Source organism: Cydia pomonella, chromosome 9 (genome assembly GCF_033807575.1).
Source record: "Cydia pomonella isolate Wapato2018A chromosome 9, ilCydPomo1, whole genome shotgun sequence".
NCBI lineage: Eukaryota > Metazoa > Arthropoda > Insecta > Lepidoptera > Tortricidae > Cydia > Cydia pomonella.
The window spans coordinates 16,178,916-16,193,534 of NC_084711.1; the positions used below are offsets into that span (position 1 = coordinate 16,178,916).

The 14,619-nt window shown below is 35.7% G+C and overlaps 1 protein-coding gene and 1 long non-coding RNA gene across 6 annotated transcripts in view; one reads left to right on the plus strand and one right to left on the minus strand.

The window, feature by feature from the left end:
* Nucleotides 1-384: 384 nt before the first annotated feature.
* On the plus strand, nt 385-2,429 carry LOC133521472 (uncharacterized). Its single transcript, XR_009799906.1, has 2 exons — nt 385-1,675; nt 1,877-2,429. It is a non-coding gene; the product is annotated as an uncharacterized LOC133521472 (long non-coding RNA).
* A 3,677-nt stretch (nt 2,430-6,106) lies between these two features.
* LOC133521469 (syntaxin-1A) overlaps nt 6,107-14,619 on the minus strand; it is a 74,394-nt gene continuing 65,881 nt past the window's right edge. For 2 of the 5 annotated variants that reach the window (XM_061856447.1, XM_061856445.1), the window contains exon 8: nt 10,240-13,580. In XM_061856447.1, coding sequence (XP_061712431.1) covers nt 13,503-13,580 — 78 coding nt within the window. In that variant the 3' untranslated portion in view covers nt 10,240-13,502. Of the gene's footprint in view, nt 7,271-9,705; nt 9,812-9,920; nt 10,021-10,239; nt 13,581-14,619 lie in introns of those variants that run through there. The other 3 variants (XM_061856444.1, XM_061856446.1, XM_061856443.1) reach the window with 3 other exon arrangements.

Genomic DNA, 14,619 nt, shown 5'->3' on the forward strand with positions numbered 1-14,619 from the left:
GGCACGTGCCGTTTTACTTAACAATAGACAAAGGATTAGCTCGTCGGGGCCAGCTACAAATCGAATGACTATACCTTTGTGAATTTCTAGTGTTAACACGACACAGGGTTGCAGTACTTGCATTCAACAGTCATCATAATAGTGTCGTATCTACTTAGGCAGTGGATAATTCACATTCACCCTGTTTTCTTACAAAGTTGAATTAGTTGAATGATGTCACGCCATGAAAAAACTCGTAAATCCACAATGCAATCGTACCAGACTGCGGAACCATAATAAAAAGATTATATCAAAAAAGAAGTATAATATATAAGAAGGCTTTGTTAGTTTATTTTAGCGACAACCGACATTTAAACGACAAGACTTATTAGGTATTAGAAAAAAACTTCATAAAAAATATCATGTTTTGTTTTGGGATTGTATCTGGGCCGATCAACTATTTTCTGTATAAACTTGTCTGTCTCATTTTGAAAATATTAAAAGGGAAGTATATCAAGTATGTGATCGTCCATACAAAAAGAGAAAACGTTTTTCCATTCTCCATGATTTTTTAGTATGTTGTTGCAATGAACAACTAGGTTTACAATGTTATCTGTTTTTTTTATTTTTATTTGGTAAACAAAAAAAATTTTTTAAAACAATGGCACTTATTACATAAAACAAAACGTCTTAATGTCAAAACAATAAGGTCATGTTCAGAACATATAAATTTATCGATAGCTGTTGTAACTTTATCGATCGACTTTTCCTTCCTCTAGTGTCGCCGCTTTCGTCTCTTACAGCCCGCGGTTTGGCCATGCACAGCGCGTGAGTTGGTTGTCTGGCCTCGCCCTCAATGATGTGGTGGGGAACAGTTGGGAGACAGCGAGACTCATTGAAATTATGCTTGGTTATAAATCTCCTTACTTCTTATATCTCTGTTAAAAACAAAAACTATTTCACTTCCCATTTCCTTTTCTCTTTCACGTCCCATTACTGTTTTCATTTCCTAATATTAAGCGTATACCGAAATGTAAAAAGTTCTCTTCAAACTGCTCATGTGACTTAGGAGACAATATCCACATAAGTATAGATTACAAAATTGAGGCTGATTTTATGTCCTTTTCTAACGCCATTGTATTAATTTTTAATTAATTTAATATATAAATAATTTTTTCCTTAAATTATAAGTTGTTTTCTACACAAAATTCTGAAACTCGGGTCCGTTATGCAGTAGACGTTTTACGTGATTTGTTATCAAATTCATCATATTTATAAGCCAGTAAAACGAGAAAACGAGCGATGCTCTGGATATATACCTAATATTTGCAATCTATAACAATGATATCATCCATAGATTCGATTTAGATTTATTTATTCCATAATATTAAATTACAATATAAATTATTTCAAGCTAATCTATATGAAACAGCAATCATATCATATTCAATGTAATTGTTAGCAAAAATCTATATCCATTTTTTTGGTAAAAAAAGTTGATTGGATACAAGAAATAGTTGATCCACCCGTAAGCAAATGACCGCAAAAAGTGTAAGCGCGATAGTACCCACGGTGCCGGTGGCCTTCGTTTCACGTGACTGTACCTACAGTTTTTGCTCTATCCAATTTTGACTGAATCTAATACCTACCCTTCAGCCCAGGTTCCTAATAACTTCGACCGGTCCTTCTTAGTTGAGTGAGTCACATAAAATAAGAGAAAGAAGCTGTTCAATGATATAAATCATCTAAATTATATGTACCACTTTGCTCGGAACTTCAGTTTTGGGGCCTCCCTTAGGCCTATACAAAATAATAAGAGTCAAGGGACCAGATGATAACGACCATTTTGAGTGTCTTTCAGAGATAAAAACTCCTTAATTTGCATTGGACATTTCAGAATAATGGTCGACAACGACCGTGTAGTGTTCCCCAAAGAAGTAGAAAACGTAAAAGCGAAGGCTGCAAAGTCTGGCGCAGGCAACAGCAACTCCGCGGAGTCTCCGCAGACGACCGCACCGCAGATCACCCCTAGGAACATGATACAAGTGCCTAACAACTGCCCGGAAGGATACGAGATGGATGAAAACGGAGTTTGCCGAGAAATTTTCTAAGGCGTGCGAAAACGTTTATTGGTAGTATACGAGTATGTACTAAACCCTTTGTTTATACATATTTTAATGTTTACCCATTGTGACCCTAAAATATCAAGTTTGTTTTGACGTGCCTACCTGTGTGCCGTGCTCTTTAGGAAATTTCGACAAATGAATGCGTAGAATATATGCATATCAAGTGTGTTTCTATGAATCTTATGTTACGAGTCGTGGCATGGATTAAATCAGTCATCAACATTATATGCACGTGATTAACTGATGACGATGATATACGATGTATTTAACATCAGATTAAGCATTAATGAGCTTTGAAATAAAAACAAGTATTACAGCAGAAAACACCGTTTATTTTATAATTATGAGAGAACTTCAGATTGATAACCTACGTACAGAATATGACTATAAAAACCAATCTAACTTGAATTTTACAGGTGTCCAGAATCTCACTGTTAATTTCATAATACAATATTTTATAACTGTTACAATTTCAGGATGTTTAGTGTTCCTTTACAAGATTACAAGACGATTTTATCATTAAGAGGAATACAATTTTGATATAAATTTTGAAATACTTATATAAGTACAAGAAACTTCCGTAAAACGGAACTATGCTATTTCAACATTTTTGATTAAACTAAGTATAAAAAATAACATGTTTTAAAATAAATATAAACTCTAATATATTTTTTATGTCTCACATCATTTAACGCGAAGCAACATCAAATAGTTGAAAATAAAGCACAAATCGAGAGAACGTTGAAAGTTTTATAAACATTTACCTACGAATTGAAGTCTAGCGACTCTACGTTACTCTTGAAGGACTGCGGGAGTCGTAGCAGTCGGGGACGAGGCGGGCCGTCCACACTTTACCCGCTGGGCATCAACTTGCTTACCGGTTATTTACCCAGCAGGGAAACTTGCTATATTTCGTACCCATCCCTAACCGAATAGCTCGCGCCAAGAGCGGAGCAGACTGTGAATATGCACTACAGCTAAACACAGGCTTTTATACAACTGAGTTAGGAACAGGGTATAACCATTAATAAATCTAGGGCACTGTATCAAAATATATGCGCCTAGTGTTGCAACGGGAGTAATGGGTTAGTTGCATTCTGAATTATGTAGGTAAAAGAAGTTTTTTAATTCTCCTTCAGCGGGTTTTTTTTTTTGTGGGGACTTTTGCTCACCACAATGAATTATTTTTGTCAATTGTGATTTATACTGAACTTGGTACCATAATTTTGCATGTCCTACTAAGTAATATAAAAGTCGCTGCCTAATAAAAGAGAGCACCTTAACCGCACTGTAAGTGGATATAACATTGCTTTTATAATACTGGGTAATACTTCTAACACTGCCAATGAGTGATTTCTTAATTTGTGTTTAGAGCAGCGTATAATGTTGAAATGGAATTTGAACTAGACTATAGCGTCGTTTAGAACACTTGCAGGTGAATGTCGAATAGGTTCCTACCTACAACGCAATATTATGGCCCAATTGCATAAACTGATCATTCAAAATATCACATTAAGTCACGTTCAAGTGATGTGCCCTAATGAGGTTTTCTCGCAAAAGGACGTTTATGCAACTGAGCGGGTGTATAACTTATCTATTTAATAAAAGGGACCCTCGGGTCAAAACTGATGGCAGTCAGTGAATTATTTGTAGCTAGACTAGTCAATAAACAGCGGCTCTACAGTTTGAAAGATACTTTCCTGGCCGAATTGCAAAAACTCCGAAAATCGATTGAACATTTGAAACCTCTTTCATTTCGGAAAAGGGGTATAAGGTACCTAATAAAAAGCGCAAGAAATGAGCGCTAGTTTTCTATTATGGACTTAATTAAAGAAAAACAGTAGATATGAATGGGATTAATTACTAGTCTTAAAACTTGACAAGACCTAGTAAAGGAATTAAGCTTCTCGGAGCACCTAACTAGAGCCGCGATAAAATTTGTTGATCTCGTATTAAAATAGTCATATTTCTATGAGGAGTAGATGAATAACCAATATCATACTAGAGTAACCCTTTGAAAATGCATCAGGATACGTAATATTATTCATCATCTTCGTTGCTCTTTAAATTCCATTTATACAATTATGGAGAAGATAAAATACAAATAAGTATATAGAGGACTGATTTGTAGGTTAAATGTTAACGATCGCTACAGATGTGTACATTGTTTCCCATAAATATGTAGTACTGTAGTAGGTACATTTAATAAACTGTGGAGCGCCCCTGTCGCGGGCGGGACCCGCGCGGGCGGCCGGCGCGCTCCCGCCTATATAACAAACGCAACAGAAACGCTCACAAAACGTCACATTCAAACAAAAACTCCAAAGAAGCCTAATAAACTGTACTGTAATTACGTCTGGATTACCTTTAACACTTACTAGCTATCGTCTGTTAATGTAATAAAATGCTATATGAATTGACACATAAGTATATAAACTATACTAATTGTGTACTTATACAAAATTAGCAATCCAATCAACAATGCATACTATTGATTATGAAAATATCTATGCTTTACGATAAGATTGAGATTTTGTTAGAACGCTCGCCACCACGCCCCGCAAACGTCCAAACCGAGCGATAATCGCACGATATTCGTGCGACCATCGGCCGGCGCGGCCTCGCGAGGCGCGCGGCTGATTGAACACGAGAACGCCACATTATGTACACTAGTAACCGAAGAATACAACTGCAATATTATGATTAATATTATCAGATTATTAAGATTATTGAAAGCCGACTAGAAGTTTGGTTATGCCTACTCTAACATTTTATTTTACAAAACACTACTCGGGAGCGAAGAGGTTTGCCGCTTGCGCCGCAAAGCCCTTCGTCCCGCGGCGGGAGCGTCTCCGCGTGACTTGTGCGATGTGTTCGGCGGGCTCGAGGCTCAGCTCAGGGCTCAGGGCCAGGGGCTAGCGCACCGCTAGTCACTACCATTAACTTTAACTTTGGTGTCAGGTACGCGGCCTCGGCGAGGGAACCCGACGAGGCCAATAATATAATATACTTAGCCTAAGATACGATGAGTCGAGATGCATCTAGCTAGTGTCAGCGCGATGTAAGATCGGATGCCGTGTCGGAGCCGGCTCGCAGGGAAGACAAGCGGGACAATTGACTGGCGAGTGGAAACATGCGACTGACCTCACTTTATAATGAAACTACTGAGAGAAAAGGAATTACCTAATTTCTCTACGGTTACGAAGGCAACTAGATGAAATCCTACGCTTAAGGATACAAATCTAATTATGTTAACTAGTTATAAATTAACATTGCTTTACGTTGTTCCATACGCAACTGCACTTCAAGTATTTTGCTTGGTCGTCGAGCTAGAGGGCTTGGCGCCGCCGGCGGCGGACTTAGGGCCGTTAGACGCTCTCTGTCAATCACGACGATCAAGCACTGCTCATGGTAACCTTCACTCTCACCTTTTTTGTAACCATCAGGTTTCTTTAACATTACACTTATTTTCTTAGGAGAATGCTAATACGTGTTGGTGCTTAATATTTTCGAGTGTTTTCATTTCTAGGAAAATATAGATAACGTTACGAACACAAAATACTGTTTCAATATCTATAAGTACTTGCATCTCTGAAGACTGGTACTTCGAATTTATTAAAATGTATATCCTAGCTACACCAGCTACGAAGGTACAATGGATTACTGTACAATGAAGGGGTCTTAAGAGTAAGAAACCAAATTTAATTTTCCACTACGATTCTGATTTCAAAGCGTCGAGACAATTTAAAAGAGTGTCTATTTATGAAAAGTTTAAAATTACTCTTACGGTTTATTAAAAGTTACATCCACAATAACAATTCATTAATTATAATTTATAATGTTAAAGTTAACTAAACAACAACTGCATCTACTATCACACATTCGAAAGTTAAAAACAATTTTACAATTGTAATCGAATATCATTATTGCTACGGCGACGGCACGATATGCTCTGGTGAGGCGCGGCGGCGCCGGCTGCGCCGCGACCGTGCGGCGCCGGCGGCCGGCGCGGCCGCGCCGCCTGTTTGTACTGTGCGCCGTGGCCTACCCAACGCTCCTCTCCAAGCGACCAAGCTGGACTAGGCCACTCGCGCGATCGACACCCCCACTAACATCCTCCTACTGACGACACGATTTCCCTTACAATATTCGGCCCTCGGCCTAATCGAGCCTTATTTGGCGAAGTATCAATAGCTACACCTAATGCTTGAATATCGTCCGTTTTGTGTTTATTACAAATCTTCGGTTAAGAATACTGATTACTTTTTTCTATTGGCATCGCCGCTTATTATACTGCCATTCGTTTGATTTCAATGTTTGTGGAAATTTCTGATATATACGAGTATGATATTAAATTATAAATATCATACATACCATGGCAAGTTTACGAATAACATGACTGAAGCTTTTAAGCTTCAGATTACCAGATTAGCCAACGTCTTAAACTTATTTTTTTTATTCCACAGGATGTCGTATAATTTTATAATTCTTTAACATGAAGCCTGCAGTGGACATTCAAAAATAGACTGCCTAAATATTTGTTTTTCTGATAATGTTATGAGCTATAAGTATACTTTATAACTATATTCAAGTGGAGTATTACATCCTAATGTATGTTTTGTATGAACGATTTAGTATGCACTCAAAATAGATTCTGACAATCACAGCAATAGTGGGACACAGGAATCACTGTGTGACTTTTCAAAAATCTGAACATGTCCAGTCAAATCCTATTTTGAGTACCTATATAAATTTTACATGTGAAGAAATGTATGCAAGTTGTGGATTAACTGTTAATTATACTATTGCCCCGTTACACAAACGTTCAAATAAAATGCTTCATTATGTTCTGTGCTTCAACTTTATACTTTTGCGTATGAAACAGTCGCATTATAAACGTTTGGGCAACTGGGGGTGTAAATAAATATGGCTGTTGGTTTGACATTAGAGCCAAAAGTCGCATCGCGTAGCATTGTCGCAAGTGTTTGAAGCCACAATGATTTGCTGATTACTAACATGTGTTTATAGATAAGAATACATTTTGAACGTAGCTAGTGGCAACAAATGAAACGTTACGATGGTTACTGACGAGCGCCGCGAAGCAGCGACAGGCGGGCGGGTCGCAGGCGCCGGCACACGCGACGATCATCCTTTGCATGGCGATCCTGCAAGCGTATACACGCGGTAAGACACACACGTCGCAGCGTAATGTATTACACACATTAACATATTATATTACAAGAAATACTCTATCAATTAATCATGTTATCTCACCGAATGTAAAAAGTTAGTGCTTTTAGATAGATAGTTTGAGTGGTGAAAATTCAATAGCATAGGAAAACTTTCGTGGAAGTGTTAGTTATAGATGTAGGTACAGTATAGTATTAGAAAAGTATTTTAGCCACGAAGAAAATATATATCGCTTTAAGTCACCAATTCAACGTAACGCTGGTGGCTCTAAGAACGATTAATAACTATGATGAAATCTAGTAAATAGAAACAGAGTTTATAAAAGAGTGAAGCTAAAGTCCTCGATGGCAACTAAAATAAGCATGACCGTTTGTCGCGTTACCACCATACATTGAACTGATGGCTATTAAACACAATATGTCATGGAGGGGTCTATTAAGACTAAACTATAATAATAATTTGTAGATTAATAGTTCAATAATACGGAAAGCGGGAACATCCATTGAAAATGGTTGTAAGAATATATAGCTAATACATTATTAAAGTTTCTTAAATTTAACTTTTTGTGTAACAACATTAGTTAAGTGATCCCATAAAAATATCTAAGTAAAAGCGGCTTAGTTGAATTACCCTTCCAGATCGAGTTAATTCAGACTAAGAATGCTGAGATTAACTGAACTTTGTAGACCAGCCCGCGCCATGCCATTGCGTAGTCATCTCTCTCTATCACTCTTTCATATTAGTACAACAGTGACAGTTGCGTTTCGTTCGATTGGCTACACGGGCAGGTATCCCTTCAATGGAAGTTTCCGTTAAAAATAAAATGTATAATTCGATCGTTTCGCTTGTATAAGTTATTAGGATAGAAAACATTTAACATAACATAAAGAGAAACATTGTTTTAGAACGGGTTTTTCTATTGTCACGAAAAGGTTGCATGCAACGAAATTTGAAGTTACAATATGGGCAATCGCATCAAGAACTGTAGATATTAGCAAATAACTACAAAATGAAAGCCCTCAAGATTTAGTTCATAGAACGCTGCTACTCAGACAAATAAAATAACCCGATCTACAGAGACATAGATATGTATGTAGTACCTAAATACGGTGCGGGATAAGAAAAGTGCATGGATTTGAAAAGTCAGACAGCATACAAATCCAAAATATGGATACAATCAACTACGTAGAAAGAACTATTTTGTAAAGTAACACTGCGTAGTTAGTGTCTAGTGATAGATTGGGCAGTAGTTATGTATGAGCAGTAAATAAAAAGGTCAACTTTTTGTTTTAAAATTTTACAAAAAAAAATATTTTTGATCAAAAATGCATGAAGATTTATTGCGATTCGTTCTCATGTCAGACAAATTAGTTTTCACAGTTACTTATTGTATTTTATACTAATAATAAGCGTCTTTTTACTAGTGGTATTTGTGAATCGTCCAATATGGTCATTCTTCATACTAGTCATCGATATCTGCTCATTTAATTACTTGCCCACATGATATCATACGTAAATGAACAAATTTGGTTGTCATATTTACTACATAATTTTAAATAAAATAAAAAAACAAGAGTAAGTTGATTGTACATCTAAGATGAAGCCATTTACATGATGAGATTCGCAGTCGCCTATCATGTAGGCAAAGTTACCACTGCGCATCTCTCCCACACTGAATACTGAGGCGTTTTTTGTAATCCCTAATCTAAAGTAAACACTAAAAGCACTCGTGTATGTTCATGCTTGTCTGCTGTATGATACTGTATGGGATACAGTTAAGACTCGATAGGCGTGTTTACTTATTTTCACTCGGCGCTTTATATCTCATATTGTTTTAGTTATAATGTACGAAAGTTTACGTGGTGAAAATTTCATCTAGTAGATATAATGTTGCGCTGAATGAAAAAAATCAAGGCTCACAGATTATATTACTTAATTCCATACGATCCAAAACTTTACACCATTGTAAAGTCTCCAACCAACTCTGCGGATTGAGTAAAAAAAAAGAAAAACTAAAGCCAAAGAAAACTTTATATAAATAAAATCAGTGAGCCGTGATCAGAATGTGAGTTATGCTGTCACAGTGTAGATACATGATTTATTGGTGGTTTTACGTTCAGCGTAGTATTTTTTTGTAACGTAAATTGGTCGTCTAATTATTAAGTCAAAACGGATTTTTATTTTATTCATTTCAACCCCAATCGTTTATTTATGAGAACATATATCTAATCTGGACCAAATACAATTTTTGATCCAATATGAGCACCGCATCAAGGCAGATTCTAAGATTGCTATAATGTAACTATAATGAATAAATTTAATCTGACGATGTCAGCACAGCCTCTACTCAATCAATATCAAAAACTAATTATGAATGCCGTCTATGAAGCCCAAGTAAATATTCGCAAACCTGCCCCCGGGCCCCGTTCGACCGTTTAAAGGAAGAAGGTTTTATACACGTAGCCGGTCGCGAGAAGGGCGAGCACGAGCAGACACAGCAGAATCATTATCTTCTTCTGCACATTGAACAAACACAACACTTATTAGATAGACAGCAGTGGGAGCGAGCGCGCGCGGCCGCGGCGGCGGCGGCGGCGGCGGCGCGCGCTCGCGGCGGCGAGTTACCTTTGAGCATTTGGCGGAGGAGCTAGTAGAAGTAGCTGGACACGTAGCCCACGACGACCAGCCCCAGTATCAGCAAGCACACTAGGATCATGATCTTCTTCTGTAGACGGCCGGCGGCGAGCATGCAACATTACGCTTTAGACATGTCCGGGGCGAGCGCCACGCGCCGCCCTCTCCGCAATATTCAATAATTAAACGGTGGAAACTAATCAAACCCGCTATCTACTATGAGTGATCAGAGGTGGGTGCGTCCTTTGCCTCGGTCTTACAATTAGGTATCGTATTAGAAATAGGAGAGTTAAAATAAAATAAAAAGAAATAAAATAAATATAATATTATTTTCAAAACTTCTTACCATAATTATTTACATCTTGAGTAAACATTGAAATGTTTCTTTACTTATAAATTGTATAAAGAATTTGGGTCGCCATGTCCGTTGTACGGACAGTAATATTAGCGAAATTAAGACGTACCTTCTTGATACAATTTTAACGTTATTAAGTAACTTATAATAAAAATATGTTGAATGGCATTAAATTATATTTCACAGTCTTTCGATTAATTATTTATAATGCGTGACAAGCTGTACGTGAATATGTTTAATAACACCTCTGTAAAGCTACAAAGAAGTTATTATCTAAACAATATACCATAATTTATTTGTTAATCACAAGTTAACAATAATAATACAAGATGTGCAATTAAACAAGAAATGAACTAATTTCTCCTACATAAAAATTATACTTCGTTTGAAATATTTTTATAGAAAAAATGCTATTATTAAATGCAGTTTAATAAGACAATACGATTATTTGAAAACAGTTATTTAAATATCTAACGGCTGAATAACATAATAATGTAGCACACAGCAAAAATACCTTGGTAAAACAGGTCTAAATATGTATTAACTTACAACTCAATCGGCAATTAAAAAATATAACAGAACATAAAATATAATTAATGAAATCATTTATATAAACCAGTGGTGATTATAACAGCAAATAAAACAGATCTTCTAAACTATTTACACACGTGACTTGTGTCACATATATCATCGACAGCCAATAATCTTTTAACAAATAAGTTGAAACCACACTAATTTAAATTCGTTTGCTTTTTACTAGGCATTCTTTAAAATAATAGAAGGATATGCAAAACATTAAAATTATTAATATTAGACAATACTGGTGTTCATCTCAGTGATTGACTGAACAAAATCTAAATATATTGACTAATCACTAAATCTCAAATTTCCTACTAATAGTACAGCAACGTACTTTTAGTGAATGGAAAGAGAAAACGAGAAATAAACAATTTTCATTAAGGAATAAGCGAATAAATACCTAACTTCATCTACTTCTTAGATTTGTGCGTGATTACATTAATATATTACAAATATTAAATAAATTATTTTAGCTTGTTCTCAAATCAACAGCAGGAAGCATAAGTATTAAGTTAATGTACCTACTTAAAATACGACCGGTCATAAATTGTGATGTTTTTAAGTTTTATTAACAACACCTAACAAGAATACAATTGTATTTACATAGTTTATTATTTAATTTATTAGCTGATTAAAATCGTATTTTTTTTTCTAAGTTAAAGTACCTATATTAACATCATTAGGTACAAAAGCGCCTGATGTCAACCGGTCCTTGTTCTCCAATACTATAAGCAAAGAGTTTGTTGAACATATTTTTCTACCACATTGTTGTGAATGATTTAGATTTTTTTGTAACTACTATTATTCTTAACAGCGTATTCATAAGAAATTAATCTGTTTAGAATAATGTATGTATCCAACAAACCCTTCGCTGTCTATATTTGGCAGAATGACATCCATGGCAACATAGCAAAGCTATAACGACGATTAACCTAAAGCACAATTTAATATTATTGCACTTCGCATTATATTGTCTTTAAATTGTTTATTAGGTACGAATTCGAGTAAGAGGCAATAATAAACAAGATATTATAATACTAATTTCAGCCACATGTGAACGCTAAGTTGTGGTATATAAGGATTTGCGCCACATGAATTGTTAATAGTTTTATTGCAAGTAAGGCATTGGTATCATAAAAGCATTACTAGAAGTTAGACCAAGCTAAGTTGGCAGCGATTTTGATAGGCCAGACTGTGTCACTGTTATTTTAAACATCAAACTTCTATGAAAGTATGACGTTTAAATAACACTTGCGCAATGTGCTATCAAAATCGTTGCCAAGCTAGGTCTAACTATAATCACCTTGCCGCCGTTTCTTGTTGGAATATCACAAAATAGAACATAGGTAGTAGGAAAAACTGCCTACTTAATGAACAGTGAATTACATTTGTATAGTCTGTTAATTTACACTTTTGAGACAGACGAAATTGACAAGACATCCATGAGAAATACATTTCCAGTCCAAAATATAAGGGGCCGCCCATTAGTTACGCGAGGGGTTTTGAGAATTTTTTAACCCCTGATGAGATGTCGTGAAATTTGTCTCCACCTCCTCCCGCCCCCCTGATCTCACCTGAGATCTTTCAAGATTTGTATTTTGAGTATAATACAATTTGCTTTATTATTTTTATCAAGAGTCGTAAAGAAGACGGGAACCAAATCTTTAACATATCAACACAAAATAATTTTACATCTATCCATGGATTTTAATGTATACCTAGAAGAATTGTGTCAAATTTCGGCATATTTTAGTCTAGAAACATGTTTTACTTTAAATTAAACTGAGTCTCTCAAATTTATACACAATTTTTTTGGCCACTCCGACTCCACCACCTGAGATTTAGTGAGATTAGGCTTGACCCCCTCCCCCCTGAACATGAGGGCTAACGTAATTAATGGACGCCCTGAACTTATTTTTGGAAAGCGGTCGAACTGAAAATAGCGCATCTGATCGATCAGATTATTTTGAATAACCTACTCAGGTAGCACCGTTCATTATGAGTAATAGTACATTGTGGAATAAGGGTGATATTACAAAAATTGATCACGAAAGTCAAATAAGACTTAAGTTTACAATTTAAATATCGTCCATGTTACACACAATGTGTTTCATCACATTTGCTAAAATTAAAAACTGTTCTAAGCCACGATTGAACATAGTGTAAAACAATTTGATACACAATTAAGACATTTTTAAACTTCAAGGAGTTTTACCTTTCCTGACTTAGTGACATAACTGAAACATACCACCCATCACGCAAGTGTGATGAAAATAACATTAAAATCTCCATAGATGTCTTTGTAGATGACAAGAGGGCAGACTTTGAAATTGAGATTGTTAAAAATACTTGAAAAGTAACCCAACCGGATTATTTTGGCCAAAGGCAATAAAAATTTGGCAATAAAGAAATATATTATATATATTAGAATACCCGGAAAGGTAAGGTAGAATCAACCCGTAATTTTACTAACTCAACATTTGTCTACCCTTGCACCATCTACCGTCACCCGACACAAGTAACGTCCATCACGTTACGAACTTCTAATGACTAAAGACGATCAAATTAAACAGTATACAGGCAAATATCATCGTCTTGTGTTGACCGCGTGTCCATGGCCCGTGGTTCGCCTCTTTTGTCTAACTCAATGTGACGGCGAGGATAATTATTAGGATAACCAGCGTAACAGCGAGGCATATCATGATGAAGATCTTTTTCTGCAATGATAAGGGAAAACAAAAGAAAATAAAACCAGTGTAACTGCGAAAAGCTAAAGGGCATCGGGCAAATGAATTATTACATTCTTGGTATTGGCAGCAATAGTTGAAATAATAGTTTACTGACACGTTTCGTAATCATCGATAAGGTTAGCGATTCGTTGATAAGTATTTGTTATACATTTATTATGATGATAAAAATAACAACACCAATAACTAAATAAAAATGCATCCGAAATAGTAATTTATGTGACTGCTACATAATGAAAGGCATTAAAATACGAGTGTGGGTTTATGGAACGGATGAAACTAGTTTCATTAAAGGATCACACGAGTATTTTAATGCCTAATTATGTGCAGTTAAATACACTGCTTTATCTAGGTACATCAATATCATAAATTTCAACAAAACAAAGTAATTTTAAAGTTACAAACTGATTAAAAAACAAACTAAACGTCAAGTGGCGGTAATGAAAACTGTGTCGCTCATGTCCCGCATCCGTTGATTTTCTTTAAATTCAGAGACAAACTAGAGTCGGGGATATCAAGTAACATGCGAAATTTATCAAAATTGTTTGCAACTGACACTTCTTTTCGAACAAAACGTCATCTCGACTGATATTTAAATAAAGGAGAAATGAAAATTTTTTTGTTACTCAGAAATGTTCTAAATTTTAATGTAATTAAGGTATCGGTTATCGATAACGTAAGTTACGTTGCACCCAGATACAGGATGCCTACCGCGAAAACCGAAATTCGCCAATTGCGGGATCTTTCTCTTACTATTACTAAGACGTACTTAATTAGTGACAGAGAAAAATACCCGCAATTGACGACCTTCGATTTTCGCGGTAGGCCCCCAGGTTTGTTAATATAGGCCGTTAGCTTATCGTCTCTGAATATATTATAGGGAGGTTATAATATGGATGTAGATAAATATTTTAAAATACCTATGGATAATTGGTTAATAATATTTCAACTAATGCTGCCTTAAATCGACTTTTGCTTCAACTCAAGTATGTAAATTATCGTTTTATTC